The sequence below is a fragment of the Pipistrellus hanaki genome, assembly GCF_964339955.1.
Source record: "Pipistrellus hanaki genome assembly, chromosome: 2".
In the NCBI taxonomy this organism is placed as follows: Eukaryota; Metazoa; Chordata; class Mammalia; order Chiroptera; family Vespertilionidae; genus Pipistrellus; species Pipistrellus hanaki.
In genome coordinates this window covers 18284918-18308154 of record NC_140504.1, presented here as the reverse complement: position 1 = coordinate 18308154, position 23237 = coordinate 18284918, and the positions used below count along the sequence as shown (strand labels likewise).

Below are 23237 nucleotides of genomic sequence, written 5' to 3'. Positions count from 1 at the left end.
TTTTATTTTAAAGATATTCTAGGGAGACACACCAATTTTTGAATGGCTTATTTGAATAAGAAAAAGGAGTTTAAAAGTCTTAAACTTTTGCTAAGAGGAATATCAGGGGAGAAATGAAATACATGCTTCAAATTTTATGTTAGCATTCCGTTTGGGAGAAAATAAAACTACATTTCATAAAAATTGGTAGTCAATGCCAAAAAATTTTGTCAATGCCAAAATTAAGATGTTAATAGCATTAAGGTGAGTTAGAAAGCAATATTGAGGTGATTTTCTTTTTTCCATTTAAAAAACAATAATGTAAGTTAGTCTTTAGTATATGTATATGTATATGTATATGTATATATATATGTATATGTATATATAAAGTTTGTGGCAAATGTGGAGCAATATATAGCCATGGAATGATTCAAGTTATAATGTAGAAAAAATATTAATTGGTGAAAATGTTGAATATAAAATTCTATACATAGTTCTATTCCTCCACAAAAACATACAGTGTCTAACTCTGAGTGGTAACATCATTGGAAATTTAATTATTTTCTTTATAATTTTAGGGTTTATCAAAGATTTATGATGAATATTTTTAGTTTGGAAAATATATAATAATTAAATTATTTTTTATAGATCATGACTGAAAGCATTGAAATAGTATTAAAAGAATCTGATCAAGAATACTTAAACACCCAATATTGTCTTAGCACTATAATAAGCATGGTGGGGTACCCCTAATTGCTGTGATTTGTGCGTTTTTACAGTTTTCCTTACTGTGCTTGATATTTTGCTGCCTCTTGTAGGGGAGATTGCAATATAAAGTGTGTTTACTAGAAACAAAAATATGATAACAGAAAATTAGGCATTCACAGTGGCATAGAATTATTGACTGATTCTTCAATTTTACATTTTAAAGCCAATATATTGACATTTTAATATATTTATTGCACCTTCCCTTTTGTTTTAGAAATTAATTATATTTTTTGCCAGAACAATTTTTCTAAAAATAATATGATTTGTACTGTTAATACATGTTTAACTCTGAAAACTTATAGTATCTTGCTTACAGGTACCACAATACATTGTTTAACAGAGCTGTCTTGTTCTGTTTTTATTGCCATGCTTCTGTGTAGTACAAATCTGAATAGGAAACAACTAAAGGTAATCCACACTGTAAAAGTATGGTAACTCATTGACATTATTATTATTTTTTTGGATAATGAATATTACATTCTTAACTGATGTAATCAATATTCAAAGGAAACTTCAATGAAATTCCTATACATATATTTTACCATTCCATCACACAGATACTTTGTCGAAAATCTATGCAACCCATGATTATATCCTCTCACGATGTGACAGATTTACATTCTCCATTTGTCTGTCTGGAGACAAACATGAGTGTGTGCAGCTTCTACATAAAGTGCCACATGTCACCTAAAATGTTGTTTGTTTCATTCAGCAGAGGACGAGGATGGCAGCAGAAATGGGAAGGCAAGCATAAAAGACCAACGTTTTCCACATTTCAGCAAAAAGTTATCCTCTTCCTCCAGCGCTCTCCTCCACAAAGACATCAGCCGAGGGGGCTCTGCTGCATCTACCACCCAGACGCCAATCACAGAACAGGAGGGAGTGCCCGGTCCCAAGGGTGGGAGGACCAAACCAACCGTGTCAGGCGAAGGCCAGGAACACCGCTGCCCCAACAAACCCCTCTCCCCAAAGAAGCATTTGGCTCTTAACCCTGCAGTGAACCTCACGCAAGATCCGTACAGGGTGAAAGCTAAGGAGAATGGGAATGCTGGGGGCTCTGGGGAAGGGAAAGGCACATTGTCAGGAAGCATCCTTTCTCAGAGCGCTCTGGAGATTAAAAGCGTGGATGGCAATGGCGGTAAGGGTAGAGCTGCAACATCCTTTTCTTTGTCAGACGTCTCAACGCTCTGTCCTGACACACCTGACTTACATTCTACCGAGATTCTGCAGGAGAGCGACATTTCCCGTCTTATCGACAACGTCACCTTAACGAAGGAGAATGAGCCGGGCAGCTCCATCTCAGCGCTGATTGGCCAGTTTGAGGAGACCAGGGATCAGGCTAACCTCACGGTGGTTTCTCCTCTTCACGGCTCCCGTGTGAGGTCAGACCATCCTCCCTTGCCCATCATGGACCTAAAAATGCCCTTCAAGCATGACTTTCCCAAGGGAAAACCCAAGGCATCCTTATTCTGCTCAACTCCTGAGAGGATTGCATTAAGTCCTGAGACCTCTGAACACTCAACACACACAGTGGTTTGTGAAACTCCTAACAGCTCCAAAACCAAACTAGATGATGACCTTTCAGCCAAGGCCAAGACAGGGGGCGCGGACAGCAACCTGCCTTGTTCCTCTCACACGTCTCACTGCTGGCTACCAAAAAGTCCCACCCATGGGAAAGACTGGGGAACCCTGACGAACAACAGCCTCGCCTCTTCCACCGACGTGACCCTGGGGGACGGAATCGCCGACCCCACACTCTGTTTAATTTCTGGGGGGAGCAGTCTCGTGGAAATCGAAGGAGACTCAGAAAACCTGTCCATAACCACCCATGATTACATGCGAGAAGGCACCAGTCCCCTTGTGTCTCCTTTCAAACTGAAGTACAGCCGGGACGTGGTGGACCACTTTCAAAGAGGCCCGAGAAATGGCTACTGCAAAGCGACGCTCCCGCCTCCTGTCTCTGAAACATTCAACACCGGTGGTCAAGATGTCAAAAGTCAGAGTCGTTCTTGTTTAGCCTACCAGGGTGCTGGTTTTATGCACAAGCACTTCTCCGGTTCCGATGCAAAGACGAACCAGACCTGCGTGCCCCCGTCTGGTGCCCACGACTTGCATGCCCCTGCCCCCAAGCAGCCGCAGCAGCCTGCCCTGCCTGCTCTGAAGCTGCCCAGTCCTTGCAAATCCAAAAGCCTGGGGGACTTGACCTCGGAGGACATCGCCTGCAATTTCGAAAGCAAGTACCAGTGTATCAGCAAGAGTTTTGTCACCACGGGCATCCGGGACAGAAAGGGGGTGGCTGTGAAGACACAATCGTTAGAGCCTATGGATGCCCTGACCGAGCAGCTGCGGAGACTCGTGTCCCTGGACCAGGAAGACGGCTGCCAGGTGCTGTACGCCAAGCAGGATGCCCATCAGCTCCCCAGGGCGCTGGTCAGAAAGCTGTCGTCCAGAAGCCAGAGCAGGGTGCGCAATATCGCCAGCCGCGCCAAGGAGAAGCAGGAAGCCAACAGGCAAAGGGGTGGGAACCCCACCACCCACGTGGGTGGGGTGGTTCTTCGAAACAAGCCCACGGCGCCCGCTCCTGTGGGGAACCGGCACTCCACAGGCTCCTACATAGCCGGCTACCTGAGCAACGCCAAGGCCGGCGGCCTGGAGGGCCGGGGCATCCCCGAGGGGGCATGCGCGGCCCTGCACGCGGGCCACGCCGACCAGCTCTGTTCGGATCATTCTGTTTTGCAGACAGAGCCAAGCAGCGATGATAAACCAGAAATTTATTTTCTTTTGAGACTGTGAATTGCATAACGCTGCATTTCCAATGTTTACAAGGTATTCTGTGGCACTGTCGAGAGCTTTCAGTAAGCAAGCAGGGTCCTTGGCTTTTGAAATGATTTGGACATGTATTTTTTAAACTTGTATTTTGGTCTCCCTTTGACTCCATGAGTTCTTCCTGTGTATGCGATTATGTATAGACTTGGGTGGCATTCCCCCACGTACCTGTATGATCTTTCTCCCCTGTGGTGTGAACTCTGTCGGTATGAAATATGTGCATGCCCTCCATGCGAACCTTCTCAGCAGCTTGGGTGACCGTGTACGTATGTTTCACCTCAGATCACAGTCACCAACGCAGTCATTTTCACTCTCCAACTTGAGTTAGCTAAGAGACTTTGCAAAGGACGAAGGGATGCATTCTTTATTTTTAAAGCCATTATCATCGTTCCTATTTTTCCTCCTTTGTTGAGAAGCCCGGATGCGTTTTTACAACTCGGTTAAAAGGTGATTAAAATTGTTACCTTACCTTTTAAGATTTCTCTCCCCCAACCAGAATAAGAATTCTGGTAGCTACTTCCCCCTCACACCCTCTCATTTTACAGCAGGCGGTGAGGGTGTGGAATAAAGCAAACTTCTGTATGCTAGGATAAGGTCAAACTTGTTTGTTTGACCTAAAATTTGTTACATATTTTTGCTAATGGCTTTATATGTAACAAGAACACAGTTGCTGAGCTGTTTGCTGTACTTTTGAATTTTCTGATTGAATAATAGGCTGCAAATAATGGCTTTCAGAATGAGGGACTTCCAGAAGCCAATAGTTGTAGCAGAAATTGAAAACTTCCCCCAAAGCTTTTGAGGAAAAAAACAAAACAAAACAAAAAAACAACCCACAAAACTTTCTCCTAATAAAACCCAAGTGAACAGATAATTAGAAGGAACCTTTTCCTTCAGGGAGCCAAGTAACTATATTTTAGTACCAACCTACATTATTTTCACTGTGAATCCATTTTTTTATTGCATGTTCAGATGTCTCTCTCTGCTTTTTTGTAACATTCACTGCAACGATGTTCTTTGCGAATTCATGAAAATATAATTAAAGCAGATTTTTAAACACTTGGTGACCCCTCCCCCCCCTTTTTCCCCCCCAATTAAAGTTCATATGATGACCATTAAGTTCAGAACTCAGAACACTTGGAAGTATTTCCTTTTCATCTTTTTGCAGCAGAAGGGATAAGTTCTATAGGGGACAGTTTTAAGCAGCAATTTATGTCTCTGGGTGTTTTCATTATGCTTCAAAGGCCATATTTGTAAGGTGACTTGAAAAGAAGTCAAATATAATGAGTTCCTTGCAGTTGGTGTTGATATTGCTGGTTTAAAAATATTCCTTCCTGCAGGGGAGGGTGGTTAAGAAGAGATCAACCAGTGAACTTGTATGCATATAGGCATAACCCGTGGACAATGGGGTGGTGAGGGCCTGGGTGAGGGAATGTGGGGAGGACAGGAATGGGCTGGAAGAGGTTAGTGGGGAGGGGGGGGGGAGGAGGAGGACCTATGTAATACTTTAAACAATAAAGATTTAAAAAAAAAATCCTTCCCAAATCCTAGGGCCAGGGGTGGGGGGAAGCAGGCAAGATGCTTTGTTTGGCAAATCAGACTACGTGAAGCTTTGTTGTGTGAGGGAGGAGTGGGAAAAAAAGCAAACTGGTTATCCTCAGTCCCCAGTTCTGATCTTCCCCAATGCTGAGGGTCCTCCTCTCTTTGGACAAACACTGGGATGCTGGATGGGATGGAGATGCAATGGTCGGAGGGAGAGTTACTCCTCTTCATTCCCTTAGTGAACTTGAGATGTTTTTGTCTTCTTGGGAGTTCTGAACCCACAAAATTTCATCTTTAGACTTTGGCTTGTTTTTGAAGTGTCCTTGTCTTAAAAGAGTTTGGCAAGATGTAATTGTGTTGAAATTCATTTGCAAAGGGATAGACTATGGCTGCCTGCCTATTGTAATTTGACAGAATTTGTGTTCTTACGGAAACCCAGGAGTTTACATTTGGGTGTCAATCCTGTCACAAAGTAGTAAAATATGTTTGGTGCCAAGTGATGGGTTATCAGACCAACCCCTTGGTGTCCATGTGTGTTTGTTGCCCATACATGCAATCTTCTTCTACTAATAGAACTTATGAAGAGAAGAGAAAGCAACTTCATAATTGCTGTTTGGGGATGGCCTAATAATGCAAAGGAGGCAATACATCTTCACTTTTACCACAAACTTCCAGTGCTCAGATTAGATTCCAAACCATGGTTTCTTTCACTTTTTAGTAGAATGGATCAGAAACTTACATAGTCACAAGGAAATCAAATAGCAGGTGAGATCTCCAGCAAGATAGTAACAGGCTTACAATTTTTTTCTTCCTTTTGTGAGCTAGCAAGTCTAGGAATCTCTGACTATGCAATTTCAAAGTTTTCTCATTTGACTTATTTCTTACAAGCTAGATGGAATATTCTAAGGCTGAGCAGTGACAGGTGGCTGGGAGAGTTGTCTACAGCAGTGACAATATCCACAGAAGACAGAGTAAAGTTTCTTTACATAAGTCTGATCAAGCCATCTTCCTGCTTAAAAGCCTTTAGTGGATGCCCATATTTGTAAAATGAGGTTCCATATTATTGCACACAAGGTCTTCTTTGATTTGGTGTCCTTGTCTTTTTCTACAACCTGGTTTCCTCTGCCTGAGAATACCCTTTCCTTCTTTGCACACTGCGTTTTCCAAGATGTATCCTGGAAGATCCTGTTCTCTAGAGAGTCTTCTCTAATTGTCGTCTTCTCTTCTCTGGTTGTACCCAATCCATCTAGAATTACTTGATTCAATTTGGGGGTCTCCAATTCCCCTCCATTGTATCAATCGGTTCACATGTCTGCCTTCTACACTGGACTTTGACTTCTCTGAGGGCAGTAATTAGACCTGTGCCCTTTTCCTAGCTCAAGGCCTAGAACAAGATTCCATGCTTTTTTCTCCTTCCACACACACAACAAACTGAGACATTGGACAAATGTTTTCTCTCACATTTGCCCGTGTTCGCTTATCAATTTATCAAATGTTTACTGGCAGCAAATAGGTACCAGGCTTGTTCAGAACAAAATCCTCTGGCATATTTTAACATGGTTCCTTTTGTCCTGCCGCTGCTGGAAACTTGTGGGAAATTTTCTATTCACTGTGAGGATCTAGTGGAGCTCTCAGAGGCAAAACTCACAAAGGTGTGGGGGCCCTGTGACTGGTTCACCCTGGAGTTTTTAATTCTCAGATTGTCCACACAGAGCCTCCAGTAATTCATCCATTACAGATTTTCCTACTCTGGCATTGGTTTCCATGGAGGTGACTGTTCCTGGGTTTCTGCTCTGGTAAATTGTGATTTTCTATATTCAAATATAAAAATTCTCTCCAATTTTTGGAGCAGGCGTTTGCCCTGTGACCTTATATCTGTGACAGATCTTTAAAAAAAAAGTTAATTTTTCATTTTGTTCTGCTTTATAATTGCTGTTAGAATGGAGTGGAGACTTCAAGCTCCTTAATGTCAGATTGGAAACAGAGTCCTGAATCACCCACTCTTTAAAAGAAACTAAAATAGTTGACTTCTTGCTCAGTATCTACAGCAAAATCTAACATGCTAACATTGTATTGGGGGTGGTGAGGTGGGTGCATTCCTAGGGAAGCAGGAATGAGGTTTAAGGCAATTGAGGCACACACACACACACAAAAAAAAAAAATTCAAGAGGATGAGCTAATATGATCACCACATCTTCCTAACACAATCAGCCAGATGCTGAGATTTGCAGGATGTCTCCTGAGAAGCCATATGGAAATACCACGCGTCAGAGCAGTCTATTGGAGAGAAGGAAGGGTGAGAAATGTATCTCCTGGTGTCGTTCTACTATCTTTCAGTAGTAAAGTTTGCCTTACAAGGCATTAATTTCCTATATGTCCAGGTTGTATTATGAAGCCCTTCCAGGCAGCCCCGGGGGCAGTCAGAGCCTCTGGTCTGTAGCATAGCAGTCATTCCCTGTCATTTGGGGCTAAATGTGGGGGCCTTCAGTATTCAGTGGCAGTGACTGGGACTTAAACACTGAGTATATTTCAAATAGCTAGAAGCATTGCAAATGGTTGCTGTCTGGGTGGAATGGGGTAGACAGGGAGTGGTGGAAACTCATAGACTGAGTTTCCTATACTACATCCTTACACCAATCAGATTCACTTGCATCCTGTTATGATATCCTAGATGTTGTCTGAAAACAGATTGCTTTCTCTACTTCTTAAAAATGGAGGTGCAAGGCCAATCCTTCCAAGTAGTGGTAAGTTTCAATCACCTGAGATTTAAAGAGGATTAGAAACCAAACAATAGTTTTCACTGCTGCAGTGGGACCCAGGGTCAAAGCTGATATTTATCAAGTCCCTTGTCTGTCACTCATCCTAGTATCTCTCACCTTTAGTCAGTATATCAGCTGCTCTAGGTTGCTTGCTTGGTATGTTGCACAGTCCCTCATCCCTAGTATACATGAACTCTCGGTTGTTTTCCATAGTCAGGCAATAGTTGCTGTGGGTGTAGATTTACAACTATCATTGGGCACAGAATCTCTAAGAGGTGCCTCAATGAGTCCTGCAATGTAGATATACTTGTATTTGTCCCCATTGGGTAGCAACCACTGGAATCACAATCAAACCATTATGTATAGAAATTCTTTTATTATCCATTGGCATGCTGAGTTAAAAATAGTTCAATTCCAGTTCAATAAAATACTGTGTTTTCTGGGAAGCAATGCTCCCGTGGGAATCAAGATCTCCAAACCCAGCAGATACAAGGTTGTAGGGACAGAAAGTACAAATTCTGCACCTGGGTCATTGAGAGTGATGGTGAGAGAGGGTAAGCCGAGTTCTATCTCTTGGTTTCTGGAGCGCCTGCTTTTGGATCCATGTATAGGTTCTGAGCTTCTCACCAGGGCCTCTTGGTTCATTTCCCTATTGTGTAAGCAGTGTGTTGGCCAAAGAGAAGCTAGTTGACACTCTTGAACCTCCTGTGGCTATTCCCATATTTTCAGAGTCACTCCTGAGAGAGACTGTATTGTGACAGTGATTCATTTCTATAGAACTCCAATATGGCATTGAAACTGTCTTTGATCAAGACTTAGGTTCAAGACTTTTCTTTATCCATCAGTTGGTTATAGGTAACTTCCCATGAGGCTATAGGTATGAGCTTAGGAAATGGCACCTGTGCAACAGGGACAGGTAATATGGAGTTCTAAGCCAACAAGTCATAGTTTTTGCATCTTCTGAGTTACTTGTGTCCTTTTTTAAAAGATTAAAGCTTGGTGCACAAAATTCGAGCATGAGGGGGAGGGGATCCCTCAGCCTGGATTGCAAGAGGGTGCAGGGCAGGCCAAGGGACACATTGGTGTATGATCAAGGCTGGGGAGGGACCATTGAGGGCTCCAGAGTGTGTCCAGCCCATCTCGCTCAGTTCCAATCTCGGCAGACTTCAGCAGCAAGCTAACTACTGGTCAGAGCGTCTGCCCCCTGGTGGTCAGTGCATATCATAGTGAGCAGTTGAGCAGCCTTAGCATATCATTAGCATATTATGCTTTGATTGGTTGGATGGCCAACCGGACAACCAGGCACTTAGCATATTAGGCTTTTATTATATAGGATACCATTTCCTTAACACAGTAATTTGTTTCTATGCCTTTCAATCTTTTTCTGGGAGTTTGTGTTAACACCAAGCTTATATCAGGCAACTCCCATTGCACAGTTACTTGTGCCGTGATCAGTCTTTACTTCAGAGGGTGTGTCCCTTCATGTTCCAGACCACTGGATTCCTAAAAAGTTCACTGATGTGTCAGGCTCCTTAATTATCAAGGACTTACCACCTACCCTCTGACATCTATGTGTTTTAGTAGGGCATTCAAAGTTCTTGACCCATTTTCCTTAGTAGGTCCAATTAGTAAAATGTCAGTTAGTATAGAAGCCTAGCATGATGGACTGCGGAATATCAGGATGATTGATACCACTCTGGAATAGACCATTACAGACAGCAGGAAAATTAACACAGACCTCCGGCAAGAGAGTGAAGATGTACTGCCCTCCTTGCAATATAAAGGTTAACTGCCTTTGGCCCTCTCTGTTAATAAGAATCAGAAATAAAGCTTTAACCAGTTTGGCTTGTGGATAGAGCATCGACCTGTGGACTCAAGGGTCCCAAGTTCAATTCCTGTCAAGGGCATGTACGTACCTTGGCTGCTGGCACATACCCAGTAGGGAGTATGCAGGAGGCAGCTGATCAATGTTTCTCTTTCATTGATTTTTCTAACTATGACTCTCCCTTCCTCTCTGTAAAAAATCAATAATATACATATATTTAAAAAATAATCAGATATAAAGATTCAGTAGAGCAAAAGCCTCAAAGGATATGCCAGAGGTTGATTTGACTTACTCCAATAAAATTCATATCTAAGCATAGAGACTGTCATTTGGGATTCTGCTTTGTTTATAATAATCCACTGCAACCCACCAAGAGCCATATGCCTTTTGTTGCAGAGGCCAGATGGGTGAAATAATATGCCAGATAGGTATATTATGGGAACCTCCATCCCTGAATCTTTTAAATCTTTGTTGCAACAAGTTTCTGAAATTTTTTTCAGGGAGGTGATACTGATGATTTAATGTTTTGGCCTGGAGGGAAGATGCATTGCACCTTTTTATCATAAGGTTCCTTAATTCACAGGTCAGAAAACCAAATGACAACTTCTAAGCATATTTATCCCATTAGGCATTCAGAGACTAAAGAAAGAGCGACAGAGTGAGTCCTTGAATCTATTAAATCCACGTAAGATGGACTTGAGCTCGAACACTATTTGTAGTCTGGTATCTACAAGGTTCCATTTTAACTGGAGGACCATGTTTTGATGTCAGTGTCAGGTGTTACCACATTCACACCATTCTCAAAAAGTCTGGATATTCCCTTTCTTTCTTTTTAAAAAAATGTGTTATTATTGCTCCTAGAGAAAGAGAGAGAGAGAGAAACATTGAGGTGAGAGAGAAACATGGATCAGCTACCTCCCACACACACCCTGATCAGGGTTTGAGCCAGCAACTTGGTGTGTGCCCTGATTGGGAGTCAAACCAGTGACCTTTCAATGCATGCGATGATGCCCAACCAACTGAGCCACACCAGCCAGGGCTATTCCCTTTTTTCAGTGCACAATTATCCTGGCCAATTTGGAAGAGTTGGAGAATTATTTGCTATTTTTTTTGGTGTCATTGTGGGGACACAGATTTCCCTTCCAACAATGGGCTTTGGATCTGTGAAGTGACTTATATTTAGTAACTAGAAATTGCAATTTCCCATTATAGTGTTTAACATCAGCCTATGCTCATCAGTGGCCAATTCTTTTTGGCTTTAAAAATCAAACCTTAGTTTAATGGTTCTCAAGCATTTACATGTATCCAATCAAGCAGAGGGCTAGTTAAAAAGAATTGCTGGGCCATGTCACCAAATGGAGTGGGCTTGAGAATTTTTTTTCTGACAAGTTCCAAGATGATGCTAAAGCTGCTGCTCTTTAGATCATGCTCTGACAACCACTATTCTAGAGAGTTATTTGTCTGTTATTTAACTTTGGGGAAAACAGCATTGATTAGCTGTAATAGTAGATCATTTGGCATTTGGGGCCAAAACACCTTAATTGCCATTCTAAGCCATTCTGCTTAGTATGACAATTATACTGACCTGGCCTCTGATTTTTCCAGAACCCCAATATTCCCAATGATATTAAGAAGCCCAGTGGTATGCCAGGATCTTCCACTGTCAACCCTGGCCTGAAAAAAGACACCCAACAGTGAGTTTCTCAGCAATGTCTGTGCCCCCATGATCAGTGCATTTTGCCCTAGTCCCCCCTGGAGAATATACTCAGGTGGTGAGTTTGCATGTCTTTATTCTAATTCTCCCTTTTTTCTTGAGCCTTCTGACCCCTTCCTCATTATTCTGCCAAGTAAATTCCAACACAATTCCAAAGCCATTGTGAATGCAGGCTTTCAGCAGTGATACCAGATAACATTAGGACTGGTAGACACTAAACATTATTGGGACTTCATTAAGACTTGCTAGACATTAAGTTCCAAATTATGGATGAGTTGTCCATTTGAATGAATTCTCCTGTCCATCTTAAATTCCAGATTCTTGATCTAACACCCTCAATACCTTCCCCAATTGATGTTTCTCTGGTTCTTTCTTGATATATTTATAATCTGGTTTTACCATTTGCCTTAGAGCTATCTATACCTTTCACAGAATGTCTTAAAAGGACAATCAGCTGCCCTGAGCCTGTCAAGGAATTCAATACCATCATAAGTAGCCAACCATGGCAGTAGTCCCATAATTATCATTACCCTTATATTGATTAATTGCAGTGGCAACTTGATATCCCTAAGGCTTACACTAAACCTCCACCTTATCCCACTCAACCATAGGGAAGAGCATTAGTAATTCTGATGCCACAGCATGCCAGCCATTATCACTATCCCACTTCTGCTACCAGTTGCCTCAGGCTGGCTTTTTACAGAAGACAATCTGAGGGACAGCTTTTATACTAATGTTTTATGGAGGTACAGTCCCAGGGAAGCAAGAGTAAGGGGGAAAGGAACCAGGCAAGGAATGAGGGAGGGAAATGACAAGAAGAATTACCAAGCTGGTCATGGATTAAGAGCTAACATAGATGGTTGCTCAGTCTTGTAAGACATTTCCAGAGAGGCCAAATGAAATTACTGCATTTCAGCTCTGTCTATTAGGGTAAAAATGAAGGACAAATACCTGTCTCCTGCCTTTCATTGTTGACATCTGCTTTCTTAGAGTATTATCTTCTCCACTTTCCCAGCTGTGTTACCTAGCCTTTTCCAGCTACCTGAGGAAGCCAGAGCCTCCGTGGGTGTAGTCTGGCAGGTGTCAGACATGGTGAACTCTCTTTGTCAGCTAGAGCTGTACATGGGAACTCCCCAAATAGTGGTGGTGGCAGTGGGCATAGTAGTTGGGATGTAAAACTGTAGGTCAGGTGTGATCCATTGCTGAGGATGTTCTGGGAGGTGAGCAGACAGCTGTCACGGTGCAAGTGGTGGTGGCAGGGCCAAGTAACAACAGTGCATACTCTTGGTCCAGCTCAGCCAGTTAGTGATTTGCCTGGTCATTTTAACATTTTCTCTAAGGCCCATTAGAAGCAGTTTTAATACCAAGATCTAGAAATTAATTTTAAAAAATTTAGCCGAATTCCCTAACCTTATAAATTTTACAAAAGATTTTGTGAAACATACATATAAATAGATAATATTAACATAATCTGACAAAGGCAAACATGGGGTGAGCAGAGAGCACAGCAAGGGGCAGCTAGCTCAGTTTGGGGGGTGGAGTGGGGCTGGTCAAGGACAATCTCAGACATTACTGGCTTACAATCAGTAGCTTAGGGCCCATGCTCACAAGTGCCCATACTGTGGGTTTAATGCTTTGTGGTCCCTTCTTTGAAACTTTTACTAGTTTTATCTTTGAGAATATGTTTTGCAAATAAAGTCCAATGGGCCGTAGAGCATATGCCAGAGGCTTAATTCAGATTTACCTTCTGCTGCTTCCCTATCTTCCCAGGAGGGGTTCTCAGCAGCCCTGGGGCAGAGAGGCAGGCAGTAGGGGTGGGTGGGGGAGGCGGTGGCTACTTGCTTCATTGCCTTCCATTAGGCTTGGACCCTGCAGTGTTTGGGGTAGGCAAGGTGTCAGATGTCCCCACCTGGGCAGGCAGCACCACAGGCATGTTTGGCAGGCAACTGGGTGGAGACCTCTCTTGCACCCTCAGTTCAGGTACCAGGTGTGCCCCTGTGTAGAGGCTCTTTGCTTGGGTTGGGTGGCAATCAATCTTGACTTCTCCACGAATGTTTTCATTATGTCTTAGGTCCATAACATTATGTGCTTAGCCCTGCCTGGGGCTGATGATGCTGGAACTGATTTTTGAAGGCTAAATAGTAAATTTCCAGGAGAAAAGGATGGAGTGTCAGGTAGAGATCAGGGCTGGATATGGGTTTGGGAATGTCCGGCACAGGTAGATCAGGTGCTGTTGCCCAGGTAGAGGATGTAGAGAGAGAGCAGGGAAGGTTTTTAGATGGTGAGCAGAAGAGAAGGCCAAGGAAAGGAAATGAGAAACATGCAGTAACGAAGGAAGAAATTAGGAGAGTGTCACAGAGGGAAAAGATGACAGCATTTGAAGGAGTTCTGCACATAGTTTTAAAAAAATTAGGTAAATTTGCAAGGTCAAGCTATTGGCCTTTCATGAATAATTGGCAGGTCTGACAACAGAACGGGGCTCACATTCTGCAGGGTAAACTCCTGCAATCTCCAGCTTCCCCCATCCCTTCTCCCTCTTGTCTCCCTGATTGCTAGGGCCTGTCAGTCCTCATTTATCATCATGCTCCCATCATCAAATGTCCGCAGGAGAGAACTGTTTCTCTGTGCATACCTCTCTCCACCATATCCTGGAAAACAGGAAATGGCCCCCAAAAGCCATGGGTTTAAAAGCAAACTTGGAGCTCTAGCCAGTTTGGCTCAGTGGATACAACGTCAGCCCATGGACTGAAGGGTCCCAGTTTGATTCTGGTCAAGGCTGTGTACCTCAGTTGCAGGCTCTATCCCTGACTCTGTTTGGGGTGGGGGTGGGGTGTCTCTCTCACATCCATGTTTCTCTTTCTCTGTCTTTTCCCCTCCCTTCCACTCTCTCTAAAAACTGATGGAAAAATATCCTCGGGTGAGGATTAAAAAATAAATAAATAAAAGCAAACTCTGAGAGAATGCTTTTCTTTGTGGAAGGGAAGAATAGTGTGTGTATTTTAATAAGGAAACACTGCCTCTTCAAAGAAGGGGCCCTGCCTGTCTTATTCGATTGTAATTCATTATCTCCTTGGCTTTTGAGTTGATCCTACTTGAAATTCATTTGCAAATTCAGTTCCCAGGATAGATCTTTCTCAAATGGTTTCATCATGTTATTTTTCCTACTCAATTAACCTCCGTGAGTCCAGAGTGTTGGTGTCCATGTTTTCGAAACACAGAATATATGAACTGACTGAGGATGTTTCTCAAATAGAAATTCACACTTAGGAGCATCTGTCTCCTGCCCTCTGCTGATTCTCCCAGCTGCCAATTTGGAGCAAAATGGTACTTGTGATAAAGCCTGACATTGCCAGTTCAAATCAAATTCTACCCGAAAGTCCATTTTCTTATCTTCTTCTTTAAAAAAAAAAAAAAGATTTTTGTTGATTTCAGAGAGGAAGGACGAGTGAAAGAGAAAAGGGAAACACAAACTTCAATGATGAGAATCATTAATCGGCTGCCTCCTGCACATCCCCTCACTGGGGTTGAGCCCACAAACCAAGCATGTCCCCCAAACAGGAATCAAACCATACCCTCCAGGTTTATAGGTCGATGCTCAACCACTGAGCTATCTCAGCCAGGCACATGTTTATATTTTATTATAAAAACTTATAGAAGAAAGAAATCACTCATATATCAAAATTCATCACTTGTTTATAGTCACATTTTTCTTAAGACTTCCAAGCTCTTCAATTTGTTTTTACTCTGTATTCCCTTGACATTTATGCATTGAATAAGTCATCATTTGGCATTATTCTTCAGGCTATGGTGTGATTTATTTTTAAAGCTAGTTCCTTATTTCCATTTTGCTTTTCACAGCGAGACCACAGTACAGTGTCAGAGGGCATAATCAATGTGCCGGGTTTCTCACACTTACTCCTTCCATGTATCCTCCACCTCCAGTTGCTATTTCAGTTCTCATTTGTGTAATTTACTTTAAGTAATGTTTTGAACTTTTTTTTTCATTTCTGAACTTTTTTCATTTTGAGATCATTTAAGACTGATAAAACTGTTATAAAAATAGCACAAAGAATTCTTGCACAGCCTTCACCCAGCTTCCCCAAATGTTCACATCTTATAATAACCACAGTACAATGGTCAGAAACAGGAAGTCAATACTGATACAATACTATTAACTAATCTACAGTCTTCATTCAAATTTTATCAATTATCACACTAATGATCTTTTTTCTGAACCAGATTCCACACTAGAATTCCACATTGCATTTAGTTGCATACCTTTTTGGTCTCCTTTAATCTGTGAAAGTTCCTTAACCTGTTTGTTTTGTTTTTTGTTTTTGTCTTTCATGACCTTTGTTTTGTTTCTCAACTTTTCCTAGATTTGGGTATTAGGAGCCTCTCTTTAAATCATATTTAAATAGCTTTTCTCTATGAATTATCCTGCTCAATTATGTAAAATTAGCATTAGTAGGTTTCTCTATGATTAGAGCATTATGGATTATTTGTATAGAAAAATATACAAAAAAAAGAGTTTTACTCTTAGGAACATTTAATTAAATATCTACACTAGGAAATGGGAATTTAATAGCCACCCCAGATAAAAAACAAAACAACAGCAATGACCCCCCTACCCCCAGTTATTTTACTCTTCCAGATCAATCACCATTCATGGGAATTGAGTAGAAATGTTAGAGAGACATTCTCACCAGCTGAAGATGCTATTTCAAGTAAAATGTGAAAAAAAACAACACATACAAACACTGACATTTTAATGTGACTTCTATTGATTTGATTTTATGAATAATAAATATATAGCATTTAGTGTTCTAATATTTTTAATAACTCATTTATTTTTATCACAAAATCTTTATAGCTGTAAGAGGCTTACCATATCATCCCATTTATGTTCATTGGTTTCTTTGACTGCAAGTCATAGAAAGCAACTGTAGCTATTTTATACCAAAATGAATTTATTGAAATTATATAGGGTAATTCATAGAATTGAGCAGAACAACTAAGGAACCTGGCTCAAGAATGACCCATGTTGGGGTAGGGGGCTGCAGCAGTCCATAAAGAACTAATGAGCACACCCTTTGAATAGCCTTGGCCTTCCTGAAATAGTCTTTGTGCGATTCCACTCAAGGTCCAACTGTCAGAGACAGAGCATGTAATGTACCATGATTGCCAGTCCCCCAAAGATGGGGTCTGCTTGGGCAGGGATAGTGTTTTGGTTCAGATTCCCCCAGAGTTTGACTCTAAGACAAGGGTTCAAGAGCAAGTGGTTTATTTGGAGCAAATCCCAGGGAGGTTTATTTGGGAGTGGGAAAGAGAGGCAGCAAAAGGAAGGAAGCCAATAAAGGAGGTGTTATCAAAGCAGTTCCCACTGGAGGCAACTGGAATTTAATCTCAGGAAAACAGCTTAGAACACACACCGGAGTTAACTCAACTGAAAGATGAGAAAGCTAAGATATTTTCTCACTGTATCCTTTACATGATTTGTTGAGGGCTTCTGGGACATCAATTCTTGGGTACTTCTGGCTTGTCCTGTGTATGAATTGATCATGTTATTGTAACTAGACAAAACTTCTTGGGCAAGGAGTCATGGGATTTTTGCAGTGAGCTGCCTTCTGGGAGTAGAAGTGAATACTGAGAAAACATCGTCAGGGAATGGACATGTCTGCTTCAGTGGTTACCTTAAGCCAAATGGGATGTTGTTACTCTAAGAGGGAGACTGCCCTGAGAGACCAGCTACAATAAATCTGGAGACTCGGTGTTGTCAAAGTATGAATGAAGAAAACTCAGTATCTTTTCACCTACAGAAGGGATTGAGGACACTGGTCTTTGTGAGAAATGGGAAGCTTCCATGGAAGGGAGGGATAGCAGGATGGGTCTGTTTTCTCCTTTTTTCTTTCTCGTTGGTAGAAAAACATATAAGAACACTCTGGAGAGGCCGACAGGATTTCTGTATAGTGTGTAAGCGCTCATCACTGGGAAGTTATCACACCTTAAACTAGGACATCCATATAAAGGACTTTTCCCCTCTCTCTCTTACCTCTTCTACCTCCCAGAATTATCTGCCTAAGAACCATGTAGATGGCATTTGGTAGAATGAAGGGATGATTATCTGGATACACACACACACACAAAAAAAAATATTCTAAAGGCACAAAGTCAAAGAGAAGCCTCTTCAATGTCCAAGGAACCTGAGGGATAATGCTGAAGTAGGCAAGGAGATTTCTCTGTTCTCTGTAAGGTGATGGCTGTGTAGGTGAGTTAATAGTTAAGAACTAAGATCTTACCCCAGTAATAAGTCAAATCTAAGGAAATGTACTGTTTTATATATTTTTTGACTCTATGTATCTGAGGAGCTAACAGTAAGATAATTTAAATCTAGACTTTACTACCTCACCCTTTCTAGGAGAAGCCAATAATACTAGGGTTTCAGAAACATAGGTGAGGTTTTTCTTCACTAGGTAGAGAGTTATGGTTCCTTTATTGTTTCTTGCCAGCCTGTTTCATCTGGGGAGTGGGGAACATGAAAGGTGTGATGACCACCATCGGATGTGGACCTACTATTTGTCAAGTTCATGTACACGTAATATCTTACTAATCCTCACAAAATCTGGAAAGTAGATTTAATTTCCTCCATTTTCCATATGAAGGACTTAAAGCTCAAGAAGATTAAATGATTTGACCAAGATCAAGAGTAGTTTGACCATGATGAGAACGTTGGATTCAAATTTAGTTCTGCCCTATTCCAAAATCTCTGCCCAGTTTGTTTATTTTACCAAACTCTCTTAGGATGTATATGAGTGTGTGTGTGTGTATGTGTGAAAGTTCTTTTTTTTTTTTTTGTAGTATGATAACTACTATTGTGGCTAGAGGCTAGATGCTTTTGTCCCTCAGTCCCTCAGGCCTTCACCTTGGCAGCTTTAGGACAAAACTATATGACTTATTCCCACCTTTATCTTAAAGGCTTGAATGAGGCTTAAAGTTAGGTTTGTCTTGTTGATTTATTTATTTTTTTTTAGCCACCTTTATCAAGTAATGCACTTTCATTATGCATTATTCCTCTGAATGTATTCACATGTGGAACACTGAGTGTATTCAGTGGGAGACTAAAAAGATTTGGGGCCTTTCAGCAGAAATGTTGATTTATATGCACATATTTTGTCAAGTGAGATTTGTAAATTATAATATATTATTAAATCCCTTTCTTCTCTGTCATGCAACATATTCTGGAAACAACTAATTTCAAGGCATCAAAGAGCAAAGAAAGAGCTGAAGGTGACAGTTCCAGGTCTGTAGAGTGGAAGTTGGGGTTGGGGGGAGAATGGAATAACCTTTAGTGAAAATTAAAATCCAAATGGCTACAGATGATGAAGTTGATATGGTGCCGTTTAGCTTTTTTCGATGACTGCACTTTTCAAAATATCCTGTAGTCAACAGTGGTAAGAAAAAAAAAGCCTTTGAAAATGTTATTTCTCAGAGGTCTTACCATCAGAGAAAAAAAAATCTAAATGTAGACGTTCTTGCCTCTGTTTGATGAGGAGGTCAGACCTTCATTTGCTTGTCCATTTTATGCTTTTCTTAAGAACATATTTATCAAGCTGGTTCTCAGTAATTTTTCTTTTTCTTGATGTCAACACTGACCACTTATATCAGTGAAGACATTGACATTCTTTTGGATTTGTAAGTGTTACCAAATCTATTGATTTTACAAAGCTGAATTTAGTCCTAGCACTGTGTTGAAAATGCTTGAGGGAGCTTTTCTCATTTCTCAGTGAATGCTTCACATGCTTTATTTAATGGCAAAAAAAAAAAACAGGGAATGCAGTAGATGATGTCTGAAACCCAGAAAAAATTTCCCAAGAATTCTGAAACAAATTATTTTCTTTTAATATATCATCTGAGGAGATGATTAAATTAATATTCAAGGGGCTTTGCAGACAACTAACAAGAAATAACCAGAGGGAAAATTATTTTTGGTTCTTGATGAGCTGATGATGAGAGAATTATACTATAATATATTTACTCATATTTTTCTCCATGTAGGCATTTCTGATCATTTCCCACCTCCCTGTCAATTCTACCTCTAGTTTTAAGGATAAAATCTAGTTCCTCCTCAGAATCTACTATGTTTTGACAGGTTAGGTGCGGGTTGGTACCCTAGAATTCCTTGTTAGAGCAGTTGAAGGGGCCATAAATTCTTGATCCTGAATTATTTCCTAAGAGCTGCCAAGTTGAGTGGGTTCTTCACACATGGCGTCCTTCTCTGCAGTTCCCAGGCCTTTGGTTGTATCTGAAGGCATTTTGACTTGCTTAATTTCTCCTCACTGCTTTGTATGGTTGTAAAATATTTTTCTTAAGGGAGAATAATTACTTAAATAATCAGTAGCTGCCTCCTTGTGCTTATTCGCCTGGAATAAATCTATTTATGCATTTCCATTCAGAATATGCATAACCCCAAAATGCTGGTTTTATATTGTCTCATGTCTTGAATATGGTAAAGGTTCCTCTTCCAAAAGAATTTAATGATATTTGGACGCACCATTGTTACATTTTTAAAAGCACAGAGCATTCTAGGTTTTTAGTTTCTTCTAACAAACACTGGGGAGTGTTTCAAGCTCAAGATGTCTGTTAATTCTCATGTGATGTCCCATTCTTCTTTCAGGCTACATTTGCTCTTTCTCACCATTCTCAGAAAGGAGAATACGTGTTCTGTTTTGTTGTTGTCTGAGTGTCCTACTATAGCTCTAGAGCACACTAGAAAAGTTTCCAGCTTTCTGCCTATCTCAATCCAGGCTCTGCATTGGTTATAAAAGAGTCCCTCATGCTGGTGGTGAACATCTGTTCTTGGTTTTAGAAGCAGGTCCATAAAGGGATTATATTGCATGAAGAGCATCAAAACCAAAATACTAGAGGAGAGGGGGAAAAAAGTTAATTAATGGAAAACTAGGATTCAAATCTTGGCCTTTGGATATTTTAGACACCATGCCTAGCTCTCTGTGGGAACAGAAAAGAGGGGCACCTGTCTTAGAGGAAGAAGGAGAGAAGCTCAGAGATTACATCTAAACTAAATCTTTCGGAGTTATCCAGGAACCAAAGGGGAGGGACAAAACAAATACATGCAAAGTTCCATGTTGTCTGTGCAAGAAAGCTAGAAAATCCAATTAATTAGGGGGAATGTTTTGGGAGAATCCATGTCCCTTGGAAGTAAACAAATTTATCATTCTCCTTCCTAATGTTAGGGTTATGATTCTTAAGAAAATAAGATTTAGACTGTGGGCATTCATAAAAGAGCAGGATCAAGGACCTGAGATAAATAGGGAGATGAAAGAAAATATTTGAGATTTTTCCCAGTAACTGTCTTCCACATACAGTGAAACTGAGGCAGAAAGTTTCTCATCTAAATACTTGGTTTTATAAATGAGTCTCATTTTGACAAGCTGTAAAGAGATGTAAGCTGGAAGGAGGAAAAAGGCAAACTAGAAGGATGGAAAGGTTGAATATTATGACTTTCCCTTGTGGTGTGCTTAGTTTTTACCTATGAGCAATCACATTTTCTTTGAAACCTAACATGAATGCTAGTCTGAAATGATGAAATAGCATGTGGGTCACTTCACCTTGGAGGAATAAGATGAATCATTTCAACTTTGCCAAGAACAGGCCTTTTCTTTTTTCTTTAAGGGAAAGATAATTTCTTACCAAAAGCAAGGAAAAATCATTTGAGTAGTTAACTTTTCTCTGACAATATCTGTCATTCATTAGTATTCTTTGAGTGAATTGCCCTTTAGTTTTATTTTGAATGAGCTGAGATATTTCCTCTCTAAGAACTAAATTTGAAATAGGCCTGACAAGAGAGAGATATGAAGGGTGAAGAAGAGAGAGAGAGAGAGGAGAGAGGAAGGGGAGGGATTATTTTAAGGAATTGACTTACACAATTATGAAGGCTGGCAAATTCCAAACCTATAAGATAGGCTGACAGGAGACCAAGGGAAGAATTGATGTTGCAGCTTGAGTTCAAAGCCTGGCAGAATTCTCTCAGAATTCTCTTTTCCTTCAGGAGAGCAATCTTTTTTCTTAAGGCCCTCAACTGATTGGACAAGGCCCATGCGCATTATCAACAATAATCCACTTTACTCAAACTCTACTGATTTAAATGTTAATCTCATCTGAAATGTACTTTCACAGCATCATCCCAGTCTACTTGATCAAATATCTGGTTACCATTGTCTAGTCAAGTTAACACATAAAATTAACCATCCCAACAATGTATATTTTGATTTTGCCCCTTTCCCATCATGTCGTCTGTAGCAGCAGGTGGCTTTGCAGACTGATGCCTATTATTTCAGGATAATCATCATATGTTACAGGAGCCAAAAGTCCACTTTACAATAGTATCCCCAAATGTTAATTTAACAACCCCCAACATAGTTGTAGTCTTTCTGGTATGCTATGACAATACTCATACTATCTAGGTTCTACATGCTTACAAAGCATCAAACACTCTCACATTGAGGGTCATTTATCTCATTGAGAACAGTAATACTAATAACGTTTATAATTAGAAAAACATTTGCCTTAAAACAGAAGTATGCCCTCCATTATATCAAACATTTGAAAAATCAACTTTTACACAATCTTAAGTACTGAAAACACTGGAAACATTAAAGTAACCATCTCCTGGAAAATCAAATTCCTCAAAATTAGCTTTAATCTCATTATAGCTAAGATTTTTCTCACAGATAAATTATAAGTAAAAATTGTTATACTCATCTGTCAAAGTTATTTATTAGTTATAAGTCCTTATATCATGATGGTATACCCATTCCAACTATAGTTTCAAAATGGAGCTTTTATTATTAAAAAAAAATAGCTACCTTTCTGTGACTATGCCCTTATAATTGCATCTCATTATGTGCAAAATTATCTTTCCTAAACACAATAGATACTCATGAAGTAGAAAGAGTTTGAACCATGTTACCTGCAATTACTTTAATTCTTTTTTTAATCTTTATGAATTCTTTGCTGAATTCTGCACTTAGTGGATAAAATTAATAGCCTATTCATAACCACAAAAACAACATAAAGGATATCAATGATGTTGAAATTATACAGACTATGATTAACTTTGATTCATACATAACTTCAGCAGCAGATTCAAAACCTGGGACATTTTGTCTCCCAGAACTTGATAAATAATACCACCCATAGAACTTCTAATCAGTATATTAATCTTATAAAAAGATGTGCTCTACTCATGAGCTATGCAGCTGCAGGCAAAACAAAGAAACAAACAAAAAGAGATGCTATTTCAGAAGTTTTAAATAAAAAAGTGGTAAGATTCACAAGACCTAGTATTTGTTAAGAGCGGTGCTTCAAAATTGTGACTCAACTGTAGCACTTGAAATGGCACCTGTAGAATATTTCAAAAGATGAATTGTAGCTTTACTATAAACTATTTAAGGAACTTGTATTGTTAAATTTTGGTTAAACATTGAGAATATAAGTTGTTCCTTGATGACATACCCCAATTAGATACAGCACCAGGAAACATTACTGTCTTATCAGAAATTCTAACATCACAGCAATTTTCAATTTAAAAATTCTAATTCAATTTTTTACACTATTATACTTGCTCAAAACACTTGAAACAGCCCCTTGAGAAACAAAAAGGAGCAAAATATATTTGTCTTTTTTAGTATTCCACATTATTAGGGTTACTTATTGTCATCTTGTTGATATTTCCAACAATCCTGTTTCTCCCACCAAACCATTTTTCATAATTCATTACATTCCAGCGATGATTAGTCTGCAGCCACTA

General features: G+C 40.3%; 1 protein-coding gene and 1 long non-coding RNA gene across 2 annotated transcripts in view; both read left to right on the top strand.

Annotated features, from left to right (window-relative positions):
- The window catches only part of PLCH1 (phospholipase C eta 1), a 132762-nt gene extending 128133 nt beyond the window's left edge, over positions 1 to 4629 (top strand). Inside the window, 1 exon segment of the mRNA XM_084872090.1 lies at positions 1460 to 4629. Within this exon segment, the coding sequence (XP_084728216.1) occupies positions 1460 to 3540 (2081 nt within the window). The 3' untranslated portion in view covers positions 3541 to 4629.
- LOC311617530 overlaps positions 1 to 23237 on the top strand; it is a 537075-nt gene that overhangs the window by 363134 nt on the left and 150704 nt on the right. The gene's annotated exons all lie outside the window — the stretch shown is intronic.